Genomic DNA, 24,966 nt, shown 5'->3' with positions numbered 1-24,966 from the left:
AGTATCTACCAATTTTTTTTTTTTTAATTTAATTCTTAAACCGGGGAAGAAGGGTGGGAAAAGAATAGTTGCTGAATTCTGCCTTCAGCCTAACAATTTTTCCCCAGGTCAGGGAGGACTAAAGAATAAGATGGAATACTAAACAGCATCACAGGCCTTTGATTAAGTTTCTGTTGGAATCGTATTCTGTGTCCAGAGCCACAAACCTTATCAATTATCTCTGCCATTTAGTTAAGGTAGAGGCATCTGTGAAGGTCTAAGGTGAATCCTCTTGGAGGGGGACGGGTTAGGAAGAGATGAGCAGAGAACCAGACAAAGACTGCACATAATGGTAACAAGGGAAGCAAGATACATTCAATTTTCATTTTCTAAAACTACCTGCAAAGTTGTACCATTTATTTACATTTTACAGGGGGAACTGATTCATTTCAGTGTTCCATCCCAGAAGTTCTTTCTGCCAGTGGTTCATCCTGAAAACTATCTGGGAGTGCTCTGAAGACATCTGAACCCATCCCAGTGTCCCGAAGTACGGCTCCAAGGTGGGGGGCGTGAGAAGAGTCAGGATTGATGTGACTTCCAGGATAGGTAAGTGTTCCAGATAACAGCAACACATTGGACAAAAGCCAACCTGAGGAACAGGAAAAGCATCATTGAAAACAGGAGCAAGGGGGAAGGGGACAGAGATGAAGAAGACAAAGAAAATGGAGGGGAAGAGAGGAAAGTTGGAGAAGAGGGAGAGAAAAAAGCAGAAAATACAAAATTTCTCCCATAGGAAATTGGCAGGATTTATAATCTCCCATCGAAGTCTTTCTCTATCCCTTTCCCTTCTTAAAATAGTAATGACTGTACTGGGTCAGAAGCACAGTTTACCCAAGTCACTGTCTCATGATCTCTCAAATACTACTTTTAAAGGTAGAGAATTGCTTCACTTCTCTCAGTAACCACTTAAAACTGTCATTTAGGCACATATCCAAATGGTGTTTGAATGTTTCTAGTTCCTGCCTGCACCAGCTTTTGGGATAATTCTTTTATTAGCCAGATGTTTGTCATTCTAACATTTCAAAGGGTTTCCCCTCATCCCAACATTTCAGGATTTGGAGAAGTCTATGTTCATCACCATATCCCATGATGTCTATGCATTTAGATTGTCTCCTCTTAGCTTCCTCCTTTCCAGACTAGAGATCCAATTATAAGACTACTTCCCTCCCAATCCCTGCAAATGTTATGCCTTTTTCTGGTTGCCTTATAACCTTTTTGAAGCTTTGAAATTAAATAGTATGATATTCACCAGTTTTATTGAAGGTAGAAAAATGTCTTCTCTTTGACTGAACAGACATATCCTGCCTTGCCTCCTGCCCTATCTGTCTGCCCAACTTAGGTTAGCAGCATCCTGGACTCTGTGCCTCCAGCAATGGCATCAGAAAAAAATCAGATGGAACAAGAAAAAGCACTGTGGAAGTTCAATCTTTTGGGAATTCTATATAAGATTCAGAGGGCAAACGGAAGTGAATTCCGTGAGGGATTCTAAAGCACAAAGGAATATGAAAAGCCCTGATTGGTAGGCAGAATATTTTGGTATGAAGGGTTGAGGGGTTTAAGGACAGAATGAACAAATAGATTTCAGACTTCTATTTTTGGACCTAAAATATTCTGGAAGGTTAGAGATGGGTTTTTTTCCCCTACCTGTAAACAAGGGGGATGAGATAGAAGTTGGCCAACTGCACAGTAGGCCAAATCTGAAAAAAAAAAAAAAAAAAAAAAAAGTATGTATGTATGTATATGTAAAATTATACCACTGTCTTATCTTGTAACAATACTTTCTGATGCCCATTTAAGGAATTTTCACCAGACCCATCCCAACCCCAGGCATGTGAATCCAGTCCAAAATGTAACTTTCTCAGGTCCCAAGTCATTCATTCCCAGCCAAGATCCAATCCAGAAAAGGTCCAAAGACCAGGACTTTCCACAGCCTTAAGGAGAATGACTGATTTGTCTCTTACATAATAGTTGGTGATGAGGGCATCAGGGTAATCCTGAAGAAAAAAGAAAAAGTTAAATCTTATACACCCTACTCTTGACATCATACCCCTTTCCACCTTCTTCCATTAATTCCAAGACAGCAGGGATCAAACTTTAATTATCTGTGACTCTGCCCTAGAACAACTACAGTTCTCTACCCAACAAAAACAATAATAAACTTGATTTTCAATGAGTGGCACTTCTTGGTGCTCAACGAGCATGGCTTCTCCATATAACAACGACCTTTTCCCCTATCACTGGACTAGAATTACCTATTAAGCCTCTGAACTTCCAACATTCCTCATTTGCTTGAGTTCTACTTTATTCCACTGGGGATCCCAAAGATCCACCTATATGCCCAACAAAAACCTCAGACTCAATCTAGTTTGGGTTCCATACTCACCCGTTGCAGTCTGGCCCAGTTGTCTTTGACTGATAATCCATTAAGTGTTCCAATCACTGGGAGCAAACACCCCAAAAAACATGGAGCAAAGCCCCCCTGAGAAAACAGGAAGAGAATGTCAGAGAAGGTTCTTTCTACACACACAGGTTCATATTGTTACAACCTCTTCTGACCCACTGTTCTTTCCTTCTGCTCACCTGATCGATTACCATCTTCTTCAGTGCATCCACTTTGGTGTTGCCAGGGATAAGTCGGTCCAAAATTCTGTACCAGCCACCTACCACAGGGCCCTGACCCAGGGCAAAAGGAGAAGCAAGTAAATAGTAATATTTTCCTCAAAAGTATTGAAATCACATCACACAGGGGAAACAGCTGAGGACAAGGAGAGGGAAACTAGGATTAAAGACTGGGCATTAAGAGTCTGGAGAATACAAGGAAAGATAGAGATGGTTTGGACCATCTAGCCAACTATGGGTGTGACTCACCACAAAGCTGCAGCCTATAAAAGCCATGGTCAGGGTTCTTCGGACCTGGTGCTTCTCTAAACCCCGTTTCTCTATCAGCTGCTGAGAAATGATGTCACCTATCCCCATCAGGGAACCTGGCAGTAGAAGATAGTTAGGTTCCCTCATTGGGAAAGCAAAGTTTTCTAAAAGAAGGAGCAAATCCTGCTAAGTAGAAGATTCTGGCAATCATTGCCTTCACCTCCTTCATCCCTGAGTCTGGGACTGGGGGGGGTAGAGGGGAGGGAGAAGATATCCTATTTTTTGGGAACTATTCTAGATTGAGGGTCTCTCTCAGTTGCTGGAAGCTTACCCTGCTTCCAAGGATCATCACAAGGTTAGTTGTGTCTTTACCAGCTAATCCTTGAGACTCATATCAAGTAGGCTCTATCAAGATACTCCAAATAGGCTAGGAAATTCTTTCTATTTCAAGAGCTTTGAGGTGATCCTGAGGGTAAGCAAAGGACCCACCAGCTGCAGAAATGAGAACCTCAAATTTAGCTTGGATAACAGGACAAGGTACTCCCACTAGGAATCCTGAGTTTGATTCTTGGCTTTGTCCAAAATCCTTCTTTTCTCCAGTTATCACAGTCTTCATGAGAGCAGCAAAGGGCCCTGGCTTTGGTTCAAATCTCATCTCACCTCACCTGCTACCTGTATGCCCTCTGACAAGTCACTCAATTCCTCTAGGCCTCATTTTTCTTAGCTTTAAAATTCAGGAGGTTAAATGCAATGGACTCAAGATCCTAGTAGTCCTAGACCTATGACCTATGATCTGTATGGAAGAGCATGAATAGGTCATTTCCAGAAACACACTGGTGCTACAAAAAAGGGCGGCTAAGCTGGTGAGGGAAATAGAACAGGCCTTGTCTCCTCTGACTTGCAGACAGCCCCAAACAAACCGATGTCTCCTTATCTCATAGCCCCAGCTGGGTTTGGAAAGACACACATTTCCTCCAAGGCCTTGAAGGGAGATTCCAGAAGCAGTGACAAAAGCCAGAGGGAAACGGGTGTCTGTGGTGCCCACTATTGCACAGCCCCACGCAGTCACAGATACCCCCACATAGGTTCTGAGACAGACATCAATAAGGAGTGCTGAGTGGGCTGTGATGGGCTCTAGTGTGGGTGGGTGTGTGTACACATATTTTGAGTGTACAAACATACAGAGGCCTTTGTGTAAAGTGATCAGTATAACTCCAGGTTTTTTCTGTGTCTTGCTGAGTAATGAAAGCACCCGCTTGGAGCCCCTCAACAGCATCCCTATGCCCTCAATTAGAACTAGGCAAACACATCTCTCCATCCCACCGTGTATCCTGGCTGGCTCTGACGTCCATGCTGGCTGCACGATCACCCTTCTGGCTCACATACCCAGTGCGCTCAGCTCTTTTCCCAACTCCCAAGTCGTGGCCTGAGAAGTGGACAAGCAATAGCCAACAGCCAAATTGCTAAGTGCTGGAAGAGGTTAGTCAGCCCTGCTGGCACTCTTAGCCATGAAGCAGCCCCAGGCCCTCTTCCAGGGGAGCCCAGCACAGGCAGCTTGGCCATTGTCTCATTCATCTAAATCCTAAAAGGGTAAAGCTATTCTCCCCACTGTGAGAGCAAAGTAAATTAAACAACCAATTTTCCTTGCAGAAGCCTCTATTCTCTGTCACTCAACAATATCCCTTGGGTTTCTATCAGATCCAAGGATGAAAGTGGAAGATTCTAACTAGTCCAATGGGCTGTGGTACAAAAAAGAGGTGGGACCCCAGAATCTTGTGCAGTTCTATTATGCTGGCCTGTTTCTTTCTACATTCACTCAGAGTGATTATAGCTATAAATATGTAGGAAGGGAAGAAGAATACCCATTACCCAGCTGACAGGGAGGTCATGAGCTCAGGGTACAAAAGACCTTTTTTTTTGACATGGCTAATGCAGAAATTTGTTTTTAGCTATACAAATATGTCACAAGGTTGTTTTTTTTTCTTTTAATGGGGAGGAAAAATGGGATAAAAAAATTAACTAACATATTTTTAAAGGAACAGGAAAAAAAGTAGCATTTATTAAGAAGCAAGTGATTGAGAGGGGGTAGAGTCATGTGTTGTCTTCAAATGGCAGACCACTGAGGGTGAGAAAAAATGCTTTAGGAGGCTCAAGCAGAGTTCAATTTATCAGACCCTGTGGAGCTACATTGTCTCTCACCTGCATCAGCATCTGAGTGACTCTGCTGAGTTCCCACAGGACCACATAAACTTCAGAGACGTTGGCCCAGAATAATAGCTCTTGTGGTATAGGACCCTTTTCAAAAACTTTTACCTTCATCTCACTTGACACCTCATCCTGCCATGACCCTGTAAGATATAGACAGATCTCTTCTTTTTTCCCTCAGGTTTTGTAGAAACTGAGGCAATCTAAAAAACAGGTGATTTACCAAAAGATTATACAGTAGGTTAAAGGAATAGCTGGGGCTACAATTCAAGTCTCTTGGTTTCTAGTCTTCAGCTCTTTTCACTCACTGTACTTTATAATCTAGAGAGTTCAAGAGCCTAACCTCCAGCCTCATTGTCTTGGTAAATGGCCAGCAAGATGCCAAGATGAGGGATAGTGCAAATTTAGCATGTCCATCTGAGAAAGAAACCTGTGAGAGACTCTGGTGATGAGGAGACAGAAAGTTTGGATAAGTCACATTCTCTGAGAGGAAGGGGAAATTCAGAAATACATATGCTGTGGCTTCAAGGTTCCACCTTGATTTTATTTTACCTCATGAACTCTCCTCCTAAACAAAATGATATTGCTAAAATATAGATCTGACCACACCATTCTCCTCTAGTTGCTCTCTATTTAGCCTTTAAGATAAAACACAAACTCCAGTGTGACATTTAAAGTCCTCTGTAATCTGGCTCCCACATCTTTTCAGAGCTATCATCTATCATTGTCCTTCTCCCACTTCCATTTCAAGACTAAATAGCTGATATATTCTTTCCTGTTCACAATATCCCATCTCCAATCTCCATGCTTTTGTACACATCGTCCTCCTGCTTGTAATATCCTCCTTCTCCTCCCCCTCTTAACATGCCTAGCTTCCTTCAGGGAACAGTCCAAGCGCCACTTCCTAGAAGGGACCTTTTCTGATCTCCTAAGTTGTTAGTTCTCTCCTAGAAATCCCTTCATACTTTGTTTGCACACACTCAACAGTTGTGTTAGAGGCAGCATGTTGTAGTAAGCAGAGAAGTCGACTTGAGTCTAGGAAGAGCCGGTACACAGACTGCTTGGGTGACAAGCCACTCAAACTCCATTCTGTGCAGTTCTTTGAACTTTTAGGTTGTAGGAGGAATTGCTGATCTGCCTGGTAAAGAGAGTTCCATGCACCAAGGACAACATAGGTCTGCTCCCAAATCCTTTGTATGTACCGACCTGGGCCCATGCTCTTTCACCCCAGCAAGCTCCCTGAAGGTAGAACTACTAACAGGGAGTTAAGCTGAACTGGCTCACACTTTACAGCTGTCCCAGCTCCCCAGAGTTCTTCAGGACGCATGCCCAGGGGCAGTTCCCAGGGTGATTCTTACCCCCTGACCCAGTTTGACTCTTCTTCTAGAGGTCTAGGCAGGGAGCAGCGGAGGGTGGCACTGGACATCCAACCTGATGACTCTTCATAGGGCTACAGGGCAGCTGGGCAGTGAAGCCCCCAAGTGTCGCTGGGCACTGAGCCCGCTGGGCAGATAGATGGTGCAGGCAATGCCGTCATTCTTCTGGGCTGGGGCCAGGTTCTGATGCTGTCACTCCTCACTAGAGCCAGGATGGGAGCAGGGAGGAAGAATGGAGGAGAGGGGGAAAGGAGAAATCCCAGGGGACTGGCCCATCCACTATCCCCCGTGGTAGCCCCACGTGCTCCCCAGAGAAGCAAGCCAACAGACCCTGGAAAGGGGGAAGCCCGCTTTGCCCCACCTTGGATTGATCACAACCCAGGGGTCAAAAGGGAGTCTGGAAGCAAAATAGTGACATTTTAATGGTGGGTTGGGAGAGAGCATAGATAAAGGTAAATGAGGAAAAGGAGCCTGGGCAGCTCCTCAGAAGGCTGAAAATAGGAAATATGTCCTTGAAAGGCAGGAGCCCTCAGTGGGTCAGAGCCGCCAGTACTGCCGACTCACCCAGCCCCCCCCTTCTCCCCAGGGGCCTCTCAGGAGATTAAAGTGTCAAGGTGGGCGCTTGATCTGGCAAGAAGCCCAGGATGAGCTGGAACCACAGGACAGCAATGACTGGGGAGGGGAGGAAAGGAACAAGATGGGGTTTATCTTCCATGCTTCAGGAAGAAGGGTACCCTTAGAGCTTCAGGGGCCATAGCCTCCTGCTTCAGACACCTGTTGCCCTTCTGAAAAGAAAAGAAGTATTTCTGGGGCAGTGGAAAATGGATAGCTTTGCAGTTTATGATGTACAAGTCCAGACCAGCAGAATCTGGCTCCTTAGATCTGGGGTCTGGATCAGTTCTGGGAGGTTAGGAGGATTCTTAGAAACACAGGACTTATAAACAAGAGTCCTTAAAGGTTTAGAGCAGTGATGGCCGACGGCACACACAGTCAGTAAGCAGCAAAGTCTGGCCCCCAAACTGGAGGACAACTCGTTGGGGGCAGTGGGGACACTGTTCAGCTCTGGAAACTAGTAACCCCAGAATGGAGACTGGGAGAACCAAGGTTCTCTCTGAGTCTAAAAGTCTGTGCCCTCTCGTCTGTCCCAGATAGCTGAGCCCCAAGAACCGCAGAATGGGAAAAGGGAAAGCACGCTAGCTCAACTGGACCTCTCCTTTTACACAACAAGAACATGACATTCGGAGAAGGGGAGACTTTTATAAAACCAGCAAATCAAAGAACTAAGAATAGAACATGGTTCTTTGGAGTACAAGCATCTTCCCACTCCACTTGGCTTTCATCTCTGGGAAAAGTGAGTTAGTTCCAGTGTCCCCAGGGGAATTTAGCACCTATCTGTGGCAGGTCCTGACACAGCCTCTACAGAAGGAAAGGACAAGGCTGACTCAGTTTCTCCAAGATCCACAGGCTTATCCATAATATAATAATAGCTAATCCAGAAGCAAAAACCTTTTCCCTCTAGATTCTCCTGGTCCAGTTTCAAACTCCCTGGAGCTTGATCAAAACAACCATCCTCAGACATGGCAAAAGTCAAACTCGATGCAGATGCCACCCAGGGGAAGGGTTCACTCCTGGTGTGTTCTCCACAGCAGCCCAGCAGGTCAGGGAGAGTGGGGTACAATGAAGAGAATAACAGGGCTGGAATTAGGAGAGATCTGGCTACTTGTGACATTTAGTAACTGGGGAACTCTGATCAAGTCACTAAATCTCTACCTAAGCTTTCTCATTTGCAGAAAAAGGAAACTGAGGGCAGGAGTAATGAGCTCACAATTTTGTAGTGAGGATCAGATGAGAGAATATATGTAAAATGTTCTGAAAAACACACAAGTGCTATGTAAATGTCATCTGCTATCATTAATAATATAAATCGGTTCCAGGTCATTCATGTCCAGAAAAGAAAAGGACAGAGAGGGCTGAGCCCTCTCATCTTGGTCTGTAGTTTGGTCAACTTTGAATACTGGGAATACTGGGAATCCTGAAAGACCTCCTGGAAATCAGGGTCTTCCGGAGAGGATCTAGTAGGTCAGGGTAGACCTCTGGTCCAGTTTGTACTCTAACCCAGAACAAGACTCTCAAGACAGGTCCTGAAACTCAATTGGCTTCTGCAAAAAATATGATTGGGAGAGAGTTTTGGTCCTCAATTCTACCCTCGTCATATGTCCAAGAACCGGGAGCATCTAAGGATGATCTGCTCATTCTACTATATTCTCATCAACTCTCTCCCTAAAACAACTTCAAGCTTCTCATCCATGGTCAGAAAAGACTTTCTAGGCTCGCTCCCAGGGAGCGAGAAAAAAGACAAAAGGGTCATCCCTCTTTTCTCCCCAAGTCCACCCTGGGACCTTCCTCCTGGCAGCTGCCAACTCTGGACAAATGTAGAAGCTAGCCGGGCACAGAGCCCAGCGTGTCAGTTCCCATCATGGCCACACAGTGCAGCATGAGTCACCGCACACACGCAGCCCAGGTGAGTCACTGCCCTGGCGGGCACGCCGAGGACAGGACACGGGTGGTCGGAACACAGTGGGCCGGGTAAGGACCCAGGGGAGTCTGAAGCAGGAGGGCGAGATGGGAAGAACTCAGCTACTCAGGGCCACTGATTTCAGAGTCAGGTCTATGTGGCAGAAGATAGGAAAAAGGTCTTTAGCACCTGTCTGTGTGTGTCTATGGAGAAGTTATCTTTTCTTCATATTGACTGGAGACTTTTACAAGAGACAAGTCCAGTCTTTTCATAACCAGACAGTACTGAGATCTGGGAAGACAGATCTCTAACTTAAGAGTAGCTGGAATCCCAACTCCTCATATCAGCAGCTGGCTACTCTCAGTTGTCTGCTAGCCACTTCTATGCAGGAGCTGACAGGTTTATTGCTCTGTAAACTCACTGTCTGTAACTGGAGATACTAGTCATACTCAGTGGCAGTTCTCCCTAACTGCTCCTAACTTCTACCTGCCACTTCTGCCTCATGGCTTCTTTGCAGCCTTCTACCTTCCCACCTTAAGCTATTGACATCTTTTTATTAAAATCACACAAAAGAGGCAAACTGCCAATACACAAAGCATTTAAGCACAGGCATGAAAAGATAAAAATGATTACCTAATGTGTAATAAAGTTCTAAATAGACACTATTAAGTTAGTTTACATTACATGAAGTCCTGTTTGGTTAGAGAAGGGCCATCTCATTCTGGGAATCAGCTTGAGAAACTTTTACTCCAATCTGGGGACCTTGATTCTTGTGGACAGTTTTAACTCCTTCATTACTCTAAAGAGTAGTGAAAGAAGAAATTGCATGGATACTAACTCCTCCATCCTCTTTCAACAATATCCTCTCTCTGGGCTCATTTTCTTTATGTTGTCTTGGATTGCCCAGAACTGTACCCCAAAGCACACCCAGTAATCTGAACTGTGACCAAGGTCCCTTCAATAAACAAACTTACTTGCATGTGGTCCTTTAAGGGTGCTGTGCCCTAATCTCCAAGGAAAGCTCATTTGTTAAAGAATCATTGATAAAGTAATTATTGACTCTAGTGAATTACTTGACCTTTTTCCAGTTATACATTTGTCTCTACACAAAGGACTGACTACAGGAAATCTCAGACCTCCCCAACAGGTTTGAGTAAATGGTTTTCATGAGTAGGCTGACCTTTCAGGGCTCTTCAAATCACATCTTATGAATGGCTTTTCCTTGTATCCTCACCTCTCTTGAAGACAACCCTGGCCTGTGAGGAATAAGTATTTTGATCAGACAAGTACAAAAGGAAAAAGTATCTATCCCTAGGGGAAGGAAGTAGCAAGTATTGGGGGCTAACAGATGTTATTGCCCTTCTATCCATTAAGGACAGCCATGGCACCAAAGGTCATGGTGAGAATGAACCAGAGGACTCCAAGCACCTTGTTTTTATTATACTTGTAGAACTACCTCATCCTGGTGGATAGGAGTAAGAAGAATTTGTCCTATTGATGCTTCTATGATGGTTACCAAACAGGATTTGAAAGAGGTGGGAGGGATTTTATAGCTTCCTCCCTGTGATAGAGGGACCCCAGAATGGGGTAACAAAACAGTTTGTTTTCCACAGAGAACTAGAATTCAGAAAGTAATGAACAAAGTTGCTTAACACTGGTTGAATCCATTGGTGGACCCAACCAATCAGAAATGGATCCATGTATTCTTTTCAACCATAGTCTTACCACAGATCCCAATCTGACTTAAACTATTTGGAGTCAATGACCTGGCAAAGGGAAATGGAGAATGAGCATGCTTAATAGACTAACTACCTATTAACCTACACACCATGTAGGAGGAGTTTTCACCATCTTTATACATAGGATTCCTTCCAAGGGAAGGAAACATATCTAGGAGGACATGAAGAAGGTGGGGAAGGAGGTGCTATGAGTCAGCAGAATATTAACCAATTGGGAACCTCGCTCTGAGAGGAGACTGGGTGGTACATAGGAGGGGTTTGACTAATAAAAGCACACTCTCTCTTTTGTACCAACTGTGCTTTCCACTATAAGGCTGTCCTTACTTCCTGTAGAAATGTAATACTCCTTCACTCATTAGGGAGACTTTTCCTCATTTTCTTGGTGGGGGGGGGATCTTGGACCCCTGTGTTTGTAACAATCTGGGGACTTGTCCGGGATTCTGAAGCCCACTGGACCAGGGAGGTATTGAAAAATGTTAGGATTAGGAAGGCAGCCATGGAAACTTGGGAATGGAGGTATCCACCCAGTCTAGAGGTAAGAGCCACCAATAGGAATTCCCCAGTGAGGATGCTGAGTGGGACAATAATGATGAAGTTCATAGGAGACATAAAAAACTTGAGGGAATTGATGAAGGAAGGCATTAAAGGCTCAATCCCAAAGTCCCAGAACTTCAATAAGGTATTTGAGGTAGATCAGGAAAAAAAATGAGTCGCCTTTACAGTTCCTAGAGAGAATGAGGAAAAGGATGAGAAAATACTCAGGACTAGATACACAAGACCCAGTAGCACAGAGTATGTTGAAAGCAAATTTGGTGAGCCAAACATGGCTGGACATTAATCAGAAGTTAGAAAATTAGAATGAAAGACCATTGGATGAATTGCCCAGAAAAGCTCAGAAAGAATATGTAAGAAGGGGAAGATGGGAAGCAGAAACAGAAAGCTAAGGTGATCTTGCAGACTTTCAGGGAGGTGGTGAGAAAAACTGGTGCTGGGTCCAATAGAAGGTATGACCCCTCCTGGATTCCACAACCAAGAAGGGAAGATGGATGGAGACTAAGAGAGGGAGCTAGTGGCCCTGGGTAAGTAAAGAGTGAGGTAGCAGGAGAAGAGTAGGTGCTTTTTCTGTGGAAAAGAAGGACATTTTAAAAGAAACTGCCCTGAAGCAAAGAAGAAAAAATGGGTGGTGCTCCTGTTACTATTGAATGAAGAAAACTAGGGGCACCTGGGATTTCTTAAAGATTAGGAAAGCAGGAGAGGAAGTAGTCTTTTTGTTAGATACTGGACCTGAGAGGTCATTGCTCTGTGTTCTCCCCAAAGGATATGGATTATTAAAAGAATAAGTAAGTTAAAGGGGCAAAAGGGGAAGAATTTAAAGTAGCAGTTACTGAAGAGATAGTGATTAGAAAAATGGGAAAAGACACAGAGGGGAATATTAGGATGAAATTATTGTTCATAACAGTGGTAGCCTGGAATTGGGAGTGGAAGTGGTAATAAAATGTACCTCTTCAGTATTGAAAAGGAATTGGACATAGAGCAATTGGAATGGAAAAGGGAACAGGTGAAGACTGAATATTCTGCCCCTTATAATTAAGTTCAAAGATACAGAAGAGATTATCTTAGACAATATCCAATCCCTATGGAAGAAAAGTTGAGCTTTTGGCCTGAAATAGAGAAATTAGTTAAATATGGATTAACCCTGTATATTTCCAATATTGCCTGTAAAGAAGTCAGATGGTCTTACAGCATAGCATAAGATTTGAGAACCATAAATAAAACAGTACAAGTTAGTGATCCTTATATTCTCCTGAGTTAAGTATCATCAGAACACAAATGGTTTAGTGTCACAGATCTAAAAGATGCTTTCTGGCATGTTACTTGGATGTAGGTAGTAGAGAGATTTTTGCTTTTACATGGGCCAAGAGATGCCAATAGTTTCAATGGACAGTTTTGCCCCAAGGGTTTATGGAATCCCTAAACTTGTTTAGGATCAGTACTAAAGGAATTCATAAGGCCCCTTGAATAGTCCTCTTGCAATATGTGGATGACTTGAAACTAAGTAAAAAGAAGAAAAATGAGGTAACTGCAGGGACTATTAGTTTACTTTATTTTCTGGGAAAACAGTGATTAAGGGTATCAAAGAAGTTGTAGTTTGTAGAAAGGTATGTGAAGTACTTGGGACACTTAATTAAGTGAGGGAAAAAGGAAGATTAACCCAGAGAGAATAAGGGGAATACTGGAATTATCAAAGTCAAAAGCAAAGAGGGAACTGAGGAAATTTTGGAGTTTAGTAGGATATTTCCAGGTATGGATCAACTCACATGCTCAATTGGCCAAAGATTTATACAAGAAGCTGGTAGAAGAATAATCGGATAAGGACAGTGGAGGAGGAAAGACAGTTGGAGGAGTTGAAACAGGCCCTGATCAAAGAACTAGTACTAGCTTATCCACAAACCATTTCATCTAACTGCCACAGTAGAAAAAGGTATGGTATTGGGGTGCTGATTCAATCATGGGCTGGACAATGGCAGCCTAGGCATTCCTGTCCCAGCTGCTGGACCCAGTGTCTCAAGGCTGGCCTAAGGGTACCCAAGCAGTAGTGGCTATGGCCCTATTAGTAGGGAATTGACATTTGCAAGAGCTCTCATAGTAAGTACTAATCATCAAATGAGAACCATTTTACATCAGAAAGCAAGGAGGTGGCTTACCAATTCTAGAATTTTAAAATACAAGTCAATACAATGGAGAAGGAGTTGCTAATAGTAGAAATGTGGTCCAGCTTCCTTCCTAAATAGAGGAGATCCTAATCAAACACTAGAACACAATTGCTTAGAGTAATGGATTATCAAACCAAAATAGGACCAGATTTGGAGGGACATAATCTTGGGAGAAAGGGAAAGGTAGTTTACAGACAAATTGTTCTGAGTGATTAATGGAAAAAGGTGCATTGGACAGGGAGTAGTGATGGGAAGAATAGATTAACTTTTAAAGCAGGAGTCTTTCCAAAAGACTGGTCAGCACAAACTGAGAACTGTATGCATTAAATCAGGCCCTGAAAAAATTAAGAGATAAGGGACAATTTATATTGATTCAAAATATGCTTATGGGGTAGTGCATACTTTTGGGAAAAAATGGGAAGACAGACGATTAATGGCTGGTAAGAGGAAAGAACTGACACATGGGGAATTAGTTAAACAAGTATGGGAAAATCAATTAGGACCAATAGAAATGGCAATAGTACATGTGAGAGGACATCAGAGGGGTCCTGAGACCTCTGAGGCCATAGGAAACCACTTGGCAGATGAAGTGGCAAAGAGGGCAGCAAACCAAGAGGAGAATAGAATTTTGGCAGCATCTGAATTCCCCTTTTCAAGATTTTCCCAGTATTTTCTCAGACAGAAGAGGAGCAGATGAGAGAGATTATGGTTAGGAATGAGAGATGAGGGAGGATTTGGTTTGAAAATGTTGAGTAAAGGGATAGCCAGGATGAGATGATCCGGGTGCATAGGGCTATCTACAATAGCCAAAAAGGTCACTGAATGATGCCCAGTGTGCCAGAAGGTGAACTGAAAGGTCATGATAAGGAGGCAGGGAGCCGGGGCTTTGTCCCTTTGAAAGTGTTCAAATAAATTTCACTGAGATCCCTGAAACAGGGAGAGTGAAATAGCTGCTGGTAACTGTAGATATCTGACAGGATGGGTTGAGGCTTGTCCCCTGAGCTCTGCCATTTCAAGTGGAGTGAAGAGGATAGAGCAAATAGGCTGGTGGAAAGGACAGACTCAGACAACAGGACTCTCTTCACTTCAAAGATGCTGCAAGAGACCACGAGGGCTTTGCCATGGAATGGCAACCACTCTTCTCAGGGAAAGTAAAAAGGAAGAGTCAAACACTTAAGAAACATGAGCAAACTGATCACTGAACCTAGATTTCCTTGGACCAAATGTTTGCCCCTGGTCTTAATGAGAATCCATATGGCTTTTAGGGGGGATACGGGGATAACCCTATGAGATGCTATTTGGGTTATCCTACTTAAGAGGGTCAGAGACCAAGAATGAGGTCCTGCATGGTATCATTTCATATCTTAGATGCAAAGGACTATTTGCCCAAAGCCTGCCCTTGGAGTTTGCTGTACAATCCTTCCAAGTGGAAGACTGGATGCTTATTAAACCCTGAAAGGAGGCAAAGCTGCAGTCTAGCTCAGACAGTCCCTGCTAGGTACTCATGGCTACATAAACCATAGACTCTTTAGGAGTGAAGTTGGACTCATTTCACCAGAGTAAAGAGACCAATGAAGCAGGAGGAGTGGATTGTCCAGCCAGGTAATTCTCTATTGAAACTGATCCTCCAGAAAGCTGGACCTGCTGTGGGATAGAGGCTGGAGAGTCATAGTCTCAGGACTTGTATTCCTTCTGTAAACTGAGGAGTATTTTGTGGGCAGTTCTGTGTGTAGAAGGAAGACTACAAGTCCTCAGAATGACTAGACCTAAGGGACTGACTTGGGTTAGTATATTGATGGTTGGAATCGGTAGGATTATATTTTTATGCTTTCGTCCCTGTTCAAACTCAAAATGTGGTTGGGCCCATCGTCATCTGATCTAGGGATTGTGTGATGGTGCAAGGTAAATCCTTGGCTGAGTTAAGAAAAGAGGATAGCGTTTATGGTAATGGTTGGTATACTCTGGGAGAGGGCTCTCCAAGTAAGATTATGATATGAGTTAATTTGATGAAAATAGGATACCCCCACAAATGATTCAAGTAGATGCCAGTCACATAATTGAATGTGGGGACATTGATAACCAAAGAAAGCTGAGAGGTGAGCATAAATACTCTTGTGTGAACAAGAAACCAGCTGAAACTCCAGATGTGGAAGATAGTGGCCTTCCCTTGCCCAGTTTGGGATGGTGTGTGGTGGATCATCCAGTATAGGGGTTGGATTCAAGACTATCATGGAGGCAGCTAGGTGGCGCAGTGGATAGAGTACCAGACTTGAATTCAAGAGTTCAAATCTGGTCTCAGATACTTAACACTTCTAGTGACACGGGCAAGTCACTTAACCTCAGCCTCAGGGGAAAAAAAGAGACTATTGTGAAGGGCCCTCAATAGGAATTAAAAGATAACAACCTTTAGGGGGATGACAGCCCAAGTGTGAGAACTAGAGTGCAATCCCATATCACATAATCACAATCAAAAGGGCAGATAGAAGTATGAACAGGACCTTTGGAATGGGAATGGATGTTAGGAGGCAGGACCCCATGGGTAGATTTAGGGTTCTGGTGCTCAATGGCCTCCTAACCCATTCCAAATCTGGAAGCCAGACCACATACTTCCCTGGGTTCAAGAAACCACCAACTGGAGAAATGCTAAATGTAAAAGACACTTCTACAAATGACCCTAAAAGAGTCAAGGTAGTAGAAATAAAAGACTTAAAGACAATAGAATGAGAGACAGAATATAGGGATACTAGTACCCAGATGGAACAGGTGAAATACACTATTTAGAAGCCTGAATAAGTGACTTATTCATGTCACTTGATTGTATGTGACATGTAGTACTATTTCCCTTAGAGCTGGAGGGTCACTAGGCTAACGTTAAGAGCATCGTATGGCTGTTCCTCAATAGCATTGCAAAAAATTGTACCCCACTTTCCCTCCTGTTTCCACCAGTCAAAAAAGGTGCCACTAAAGGCATTCCCACCATTCTCTCTGGGATCAGCAATCACTCTGCCTGGTTCCAAGACAGGGAGAAGGATTTTGGGACCTAGGCAGAATGGCCCTTTGCCTCCAGCAGTGAAATGTGACTATGGACAAGGATGACAGCTCCCAGGAAAGATTTATGGTGGTTCTGTGGGAGAAAAACAGTGCGACCAACTCTTCCACTCTCCTGGGCAGGTACTTGTGCAATGGTACAATTGGCCATCCCATAAACCCTAGCAGACCCCTGACACAGATGAGGAAGGTCAAAGGAATAAGAGTTAGAAAAGGAAGGTTGAAAGCTCCCACAGTTCATCTGATGACAGAATCTATTTGGGTCCTGGGTAGTTTCACATATTCAAAGCTAGAAATCAAATAGCAGGATTTGAATCTTCCCTTTTTTATTGATCAACCATCAATAAGAATATCTACTATAATCAACAAGGATTCGTTAACTATACAAGAGACACAGTCAAGGGTATAACCAGTCAATTGGATGCAACCAGCAGAATGGCTTGGGAAAATAGGTTAGCAGTAGACATGATTCTAGCCAAACAAGTTGGTGTGTGCAAAATGTTGCCAGAAGGAGTACGCTGTAATTTCATCCCAAACAACACAGCTCCTGATGGAACCATTGCGAAAGCACTCAGGGTTTAACTGCATTAGCCGAAGATTTAGCTGAGAATTCAGAACTAGAGAACCCGATTACAATGTGGCTGGAGTCGTGGTTTGCAAAATGGAAAGAAATAGCAGTGTCCATTCTAACCTCCCTAATAGTGCCGGCTGGGATGCTCCTAGGAGTTTGGTATTATATTTTACCCTGTATAAGGGGATTAGTACAAAGACTGATTGGAACATCAATAAGTAAAGTGACACCATTTGGGATAAGGGCTGGGACTATGAGGATGATATCTAAGGAAACTTGTAATTCACCATATAATTAGGAATGTGAAGTGAAGTTGAGGAAATTTGAGACCAAGAATAATAATAAAACGTGGAAACCAAATTCGTGTTAAAAGAAGGAGGGGGAAATTGTGATAGACAATCCCCAAGATGAGGTAACAAAACAGTTTGTTTTCCAGAGAGCTAGAATCCAAAAAGTAATTAACAAAGTTACTTAACAGGTGGATTCTATGTATCCTTTTCAACCACAGTCTTACCACAGAACCCTATCTGGCTCAAACTAGTCGGGGTCAATGGCCTGGCAAAGGCAAATGGGGAATGAGCATGCTCAGTAGACGAACTGCATATTAACCAACACACCACTAGGAGGAGTTTTCACCATCTTAATCCGTAGGATGCATGACCAAGAGAGGGGAATACATCTAAGAGGGCATGAAGGAGGAGGGAGGGGCTGTGAATTAGCAGAACATTAACCAATTGGGAACTGAGAGGAGACTAGGTGGTACATGGGAGGGGTTTGGTTCATAAAACAAGCTCTCTTCTGTAACAGGTGAGTTCCTCTGCAAGGATGTTCTCACTCTCTGGGAACTTTTCCTCATTTTGGGGGTCTTGGACCCTTTCACATTCCTAACTCTCCCCAAGGATGCAGCCCAATGTACTTCCCCCCGTGCCAGGAAATACTCACCAGCCGTGATAATCTGTACCTTCCATGGGTGAGCAGCCAGTGCTTGCTGGTATGCCCGCCAGAGAATCATGCCTCCTGTCGGGACAGTGGGTCCGGGAGCATAGCTTTAGCACTGGAATGGGTCTGTCATTTTACAGCCGAGAAAACAAAGGCCCACACAGTGATCTGTCCAGTTAGCAAGCTGGAGAGCTGAGATTTGGGCTTGGGGTCTGACTCCACATCCAACATTCTTCCTAGGGAAGTAAGATGCACTCCCTCCTCCCGCGTGACCACAGGCTCCCTAAGCCCCACCATGAAATCCACCCCCCCTCCTCGGGCGGTCCACGAGTGCTAAGGAAGGCTTCCCGTGGGCGACTGGGGCAGGACAACGACCGCATCCCAGGGCCTGCTGGGTGTGGGAGGTGTAACCCATAAACAAGCCTGCTAGGTTCTGAGGGAGGAGAAAAGAAGAGTCGTTCCCCGCCAAGGCGCTCACTTCCCACTAAGTGAGGGGCCAGGCCAAAGAGGGACGGACGGACACCTTCTAGGTTTCTGGAAGGGCATAGATCCCTTAACTCTTAGAGCTAGGAAGGCTTAAGAATGGGACTGGACTTCGGGGACTGGACTGAAATCCATGGAATCGACCCCTTTCATTATACAGATGGGGAAACTGAGGCTCAGGGAGATTAACAGATTTGTTCAAGGTCACAAAGCGAGCCAGTGGCAGAGGCGAGACTCAGACCGGAGCTCTATAGCCCAGCCCGATCCTGGGGGTGTTTCACAGGGAAGAACAGGACTAGAGGAAAACAAACATTCCGCGTCCTCGCGGTCAATGGGAGTGACGTCATGTACACGGATGCGCGTGCGCGCGGGGAGCATCTCGGAAAAACGGGGAAACTCTGCAGCAAACGACTCACCTCAATTAGAGCCCCAGTTCGGGAGTGTGCTCCCTGCTCAGCCACACTACACTTCCGATGCAAGGTCCGCCCCATCCGCTTGGGGGAAAGCTCCGCCCTGGAGCCCCCGGAGTTTCTTTGGCCCTCCCGGAAGCGGGATGGGTCAAGAGCACCGCTGGGCCCCGGACCCCGAGGCCACGCCCCCTCCCCGCAGCCCCAGGGCCACGCTCCTAAGTCTCCTCCTGGATGGGCAGGAACTGCCTGAGAAGGTTTGACTCTGCCTTCTGGTTGAACACAGGCCCAGGTGAACCCAGGATGAGGAATGGATGTGCCCTTGGTCACTAATGGAGTTAACTTTATCCCCCTTTTGTAGAAGAGGAAACCAAGGCCCAGAGAGAGGAAAAATATCACCCCAGCTCACACTCTTTAATCCCGGTAGACTTTCGGCCTCCAGGCCCTGTGACTTTTCCTGCGCCCAGAAGCATTCTGGGCCCTTACCCACACACCACTGCAGGGCCTTCTTAGAGGTAAAACTTTCCAAAGGAAACTTGAGTCACCATGGGAGCTCCTAAAATGCTGTTCAATTCCCCCTTCCTCAGCCTAGGGCAGCCAGGTAGTGCGATGGATAGAGCCGTGATTCAGCAGGACTCACCTTCCTGAGCTGAAATCTAGCCGTGTGACACTGGGCAAGACACTTAAGACATTTGTCGCAATTCTTCATCTGCAAAGTGAGCTAGAGAAGAAAAACTCAAATGGGTCCAGAAAGTCAGACATGATTTATATGGGAGCTAGCACTGTTAACTGACAGACGAGTCTCTGCAACAAGTTTCCCACCTGCTTTATTGCAGCCAAAGCAGTAGTTCTCCAGAACTGGTTTCCATCTCAGCCTCTCAAGAATTAGAGCTGCTCAGATGATGAAATTTCTCTTATTCCCATGGGTAGGCTCCCATTAAACACCCACAATTGGGGGAAAGGGAGGTGTGTGATACAATGAATTAGTGAAGTGGTTTGAGACAGAACCAGGAGAAAGTATCAAAAACCCAGAGAGGAGAGTAAAAAAGAATTAACAGTATCAAATGCTAGAGAGAGATAAAGAATGAGGATTGAAAAAAGACCATTAGAAAAGGTAGAAACTCAGCATAGACCTATGCCTCACACCCCATACCAAAATAAGGCCAAAATGCGTACATGATTTGGACATTAAGGATGATACCACTAATCTATACCACAAATTAGGAAAGGAAGGGATAATTTACCAATCAGATCTTTGGAGAAGGGAGGAATTTATGACCAAAAAACTAGAAAACATTATGAAAGGCAAAATGGACAACTCTGATTAAATAGAAAGTTTTTGCACAAACAAAACCAACAGAAACAAAATTAAAAGGGAAATACAAAGCTGGGAAAAATCTTTATAGCCAGTATTTCCGATAAAGGTCTCATTTATAAAATATATAAAAAACTGTGTCAAATTTATAAGAATTCAAGTTACTCCCCAACTGATAAATGGTCAATAGATATGAACAGATAATTTTCAAATGATGAAATTAAAGCCATCTATAGTTATATGAAAAAAATGCTCTAAATCACTTGATTAGAGAAATGAAAATTAAAGCAACTCTGAGATACCACTTCACACGGGTCAGATTGGCTAAGATGATAGGAAAAGATAATGACAAATGTTGGAGGGGATGAGGGAAAACTGGGACATTAATGCATTGTTGGTGGAGTTGTGAACTGAGCTAATCATTCTGGAGTGCAATCTGGAACTATGCCTGAAGGGCTATAAATCTGTGCATACCTTTTGACTCAGTAGTGCCATTACTGGGTCTGTATCCCAAGGAAATAAAGAAGGAAAAAGGGCCCACATGTGCAAAAATATTTGTGTAGCAAAGAATTGGGAAATGAGTAGATGCTCATCACTTGGGGAATGACTAAATAAGTTGTGGTATGTAAAGAGATAATGGAATATTATTGTTCTATAAAAAATGAACAAATTTATTTTAGAAAAGTCTGAAAAGATTTATATGAACTGACATTGAGTGAAACAAGCAGCATCAGGAATACATTGTATATAGTAACAGCAAGAATATTCGATCAACTATGAAAGACTTGGTTCTTTCAGTCATCCAAAGCAATTCCAATGGACTTTGGACAGAAAACACCATTGTCTCCAGAAAAGGAAATAAGTAGACTGAATGTTTGTAAATCAACACTTGCTACATTCACTTGTTTTTTCTGTTATTTTTTCTCTCATGGTTTTTCCCTCTTGGTGATTTTTCTTTCCCAACATGAGTCATAAAGTAATGTGTATTAAAAATAAATTGAAAGGGGCAGCTAGGTGGCTCAGTGGATAGAGCACCAGCCCTGAATTCAGGAGGACCCGAGTTCAAATTTGATCTCAGACACTTAACACTAGCTGTGTGACCCTGGGCAAGTCACTTAACCCCAGCCTTAGGGAAAAAATAAATAAATAAGTAAATAAATAAAATAAATTGAAAAAATAAAAAGCTAAGAGGCTATTAAAAATGGCCTTTAAGACATATCTTTGAAAAGAGCAGTTTTACACAAAGTCAGATCTAAACAATTGGAAAACTATCAAGTGCTCTTGGATAAGTCAAGCAAATAGAATAAAGATGACAATACTACTTAATCTATTTATTTAGTGCTATACAATCAGACTCCCAAGAAACTATTTTACTGACTTAGAAAAAATAACAACAAAATTCATCTGGAAGAACAAAAGGTCAAGAATTTCAAGGGAACTAATGAAAAAAAAAATCAAACGAAGGTGGCCTAGTTGTACCTGATCTAAAACGGTATTATAAAGCAGCAGTCACCAAAACCATTTGGTATTAGCTAAGAAATAGACTAGGTAGGTTCACAGGACAAAATAGTCAATAACTGTAGCAATCTAGTGTTTGACAAACCCAAAGACCCCAGCTTTTGGGATAAGAATTCACTATTTGACAAAAACTGCTGGGAAAATTTTATTTTATTTTATTTTATTTTTCTGAGGCTGGGGTTAAGTGACTTGCCCAGGGTCACACATCTAGAACTGTTAAATGTCTAAGATCACATTTGAACTCGGGTCCTCCTGAATTCAGGGCTGGTGCTCTATGCATTGCGCCACCTAGTTGCCCCCACAAATTTTAAATTAGTATAGCAGAAACTAGGCATTGACCCACACTTAACACTGTACAAGATCAAAATGGGTTCATGATTTAGGCATAAAGAACGAGATTATAAATAAATTAGAGGAACATAGGATAGTTTACGTCTCAGATCTGTGGAAGAGGAAGGAATTTGTGACCAAAGAAGAATTGAGATCATTATTGATCACAAAATATAAAATTTTGGTTATATCAAATTAAAAAGCTTTTGTACAAACAAAACTAATGCAGACAAGATTAGAAGGGAAGCAATATACTGGGAAAACATTTTTACAATTAAAGGTTCTGATAAAAGCCTCATTTCCAAAATATGTAGAGAATTGACTCTAATTTATAAGTAATCAAACCATTCTACAAATGATAAATGGTCAAAAGATATGAACAATTTTCAGATGATGAAATTGAAACTATTTCTTCTCATATGAAACGGTGTTCCAAATCACTATTGATCAGAGAAATGCAAATTAAGACAACTCTGAGATACCGCTACACACCTGTCAGATTGGCTAAGATGACAGGAAAATACAAGGACAAATGTTGGAGGGGATATGGGAAAATTGGGACACTGAAGTATTGTTGGTGGAGTTATGAATGGATCCAACCATTTGAGAGCAATTTGGAACTATATTCAAAAAGTTATCAAATTGTGCATACCTTTTGATCCAGCAATGTTATTACTGGGCTTATATCCCATAGAAATACTAAAGAAGGGAAAGGGACCTATGTGCAAAAATGTTTGTGTCAGCCTTTTTCATAGTGGCTAGAAATTGGAAATTGAATGGATGCCCATTAATTGGAGAATGGTTGAATAAATTGTGGTATATGAATGTTATGGAATATTATTGTTCTATAAGAAACAACCAGCAGGATGAATATAGAGAGGCTTGAAGAGACATATATGAACTGATGCTAAATGAAATGAGCAGAATTAGGAGATGATTATACACTTCAATAACAACACTACATGATGATAAATTCTGATGGACATGGCCCTCTACATTTCTACTCTTTCTGTTATTGTTTGCTTGCATTTTTGTTTTTTTCTTCTCAGGTTATTTGAATCTTCTTTCAAAATCTGATCTTTCTTATGCAACAAGATAACTGTAGAAATATATATATATATATATATATATATATATACATATATTGTATTTAACATATACTTTCACATATTTAACCTGTATGGGACTACCTGCCATCTGGGGGAGGGGGTGGAGGGAAGGAGGGGAAAAGTTGAAACAAGTTTTTGCAAGAGTCAATGTTGAAAAATTACCCATGCATATGTTTTGTATATAAAAAGGTATAATAAAAAATACTATATGAGAATTAATTCTGATAGAAGTGGCTATCTTTGGTAATGAGAGGATCCAAATCAATTCCAATTGATCAGTGATGAACAGAATCAGCTGCACCCAGAGAAAGAACACTGGGAAATGAGTGTGGACCACAACATAACATTTGCATTCTTTCTGTTGTTGTTTGCTTGCATTTTTGTTTTTCTTCTCAGGTTATTTTTACCTTCTAAATCTGATTTTTCTTGTGCAACAAGATAACTGTATAAATATGTGTATCTATATTGTATTTAACATATATTTTAACATGTTTAACATGTATGGGGCTGCCTGCCATCTAGGGGAGGGGGTGGGGGAAGGAGGGGAAAAGTTGGAACATAAGTTTTTGCAAGGGTCAATGTTGAAAAATTACCCAAGCATATGTTTTGTCAATAAAAAGCTATAATAATAAAAAAAAGAGCATAATAAGTCAAAAATCAGATTGCATTAAGTTTGAGAGGAGGTAAAAGCATTTGAATATGGAGTTTAGCTGAAAAGAGTAGAGATATAATTTTAGGTGAAAGAATTTAGTAAAAGCTTTTAAAGGATGAAACATAGATATACTTTTATTTGGCAGGAGGAAGAAATAGTAGAGGAAGAAATTAAAGATCATATAGAGGGGATGAGTGAGGGACCAATCTGCTGGATAAGATGAGGGAATTCTGGGGTCAAATATAAGTAATTGTTGAGAAGAGCCACTTCATTATTAGACTAAAGGGAAAGAGTGAGGAATGATGATAAGAAATTTTGTGATGAAGGTAAGAAGGGCTCATAGCAAATAGGTTTTTTTTCCCCTCAGTAAAATAAAAATTGAAGCCTTCAGAGTTGCAGAGAAAAATGGAAGAAGTGTGAAGAGAGAAGAAAAGAAAATCTTTGGGGAGTGGGAAAATGAGTTAGGGAGTCATAAAAGCATTGCTACAAGGAAAGCCCAATTGCGTTTGGGTAAATTTGAAGTAGAGCTAGGCAGGTCAATTTTGTTATTTCCTTTTGCTCTGTTGAGCAGCAGATAAGAAGCAAAAGCAGTGAATAGTAGAAAAAATCCAGGATTAGGGTTTGACAAAACATGAGGCAATTATAGGAAAGGGAGCAAGTAACTAAAAACTAAAGGACAATTTGGAAATATAGCTAATTAACTATAGGGTTGATTGGAAAACAAGAGAAATGAAGTCACAATAGGGATAATAGCCTCCAAAACATACTGAGGGAGGAAGGAAAGAACTGGAAGTCAGAAGGATGAATAGGGTTAGAAATAAGATATAGGGAGAGAAGAAATGAAAAATTATGGAGGAATATTCATTTTTGTTCAATGGAATACTTGTGGGTAATAGGAGGTCGAAGGTATGACTATCCCTTTAGGTGGCAGACAAGGAGGAGGTAATGGGATCTGGCTGGTTACTATTAGCATAGGAAACGGAGAGTAGAGGAAAATGGTGAGCCAAATATTAAATTCCTTGAGAAAGGAGGACCTGGGGCCCAATAGATATTTTTCTGTTTTCTTTTTTCCCATTACTAACATACCTACCAACTTCCCATAAAAGTTCTTCTTTTTAACAAATAAGAATTGTCAAGT

At 42.5% G+C, this 24,966-nt stretch overlaps 1 protein-coding gene across 4 annotated transcripts; it reads right to left on the bottom strand.

Annotated features, from left to right (window-relative positions):
- Nucleotides 1-364: 364 nt before the first annotated feature.
- MPV17 (mitochondrial inner membrane protein MPV17) lies at nt 365-19,050 on the bottom strand. Of its 4 annotated transcripts, none has more exons than XM_074288352.1 (9): nt 18,914-18,966; nt 18,018-18,140; nt 5,107-5,255; nt 2,908-3,023; nt 2,620-2,712; nt 2,423-2,518; nt 2,001-2,033; nt 1,684-1,736; nt 365-628 (listed from the first exon to the last, which is right to left on the bottom strand). In XM_074288352.1, exons 4-9 carry the CDS (start codon nt 3,013-3,015, stop codon nt 559-561), a joined length of 453 nt encoding a protein of 150 aa, XP_074144453.1. In that variant the 5' UTR covers nt 3,016-3,023; nt 5,107-5,255; nt 18,018-18,140; nt 18,914-18,966; the 3' UTR covers nt 365-558. The 4 variants fall into 4 exon arrangements, with proteins under 4 accessions (XP_074144453.1, XP_074144454.1, XP_074144450.1 ...); XM_074288353.1 differs by lacking the exon at nt 5,107-5,255 and adding an exon at nt 10,184-10,259 and having other exon boundaries at nt 18,914-18,965; XM_074288349.1 differs by lacking the exon at nt 5,107-5,255 and having other exon boundaries at nt 18,914-19,050.
- Nucleotides 19,051-24,966: the final 5,916 nt, after the last annotated feature.

Source organism: Sminthopsis crassicaudata, chromosome 2 (genome assembly GCF_048593235.1).
Source record: "Sminthopsis crassicaudata isolate SCR6 chromosome 2, ASM4859323v1, whole genome shotgun sequence".
Taxonomy (NCBI): Eukaryota; Metazoa; Chordata; class Mammalia; order Dasyuromorphia; family Dasyuridae; genus Sminthopsis; species Sminthopsis crassicaudata.
This window is presented reverse-complemented; position numbering and strand designations above follow the sequence as displayed.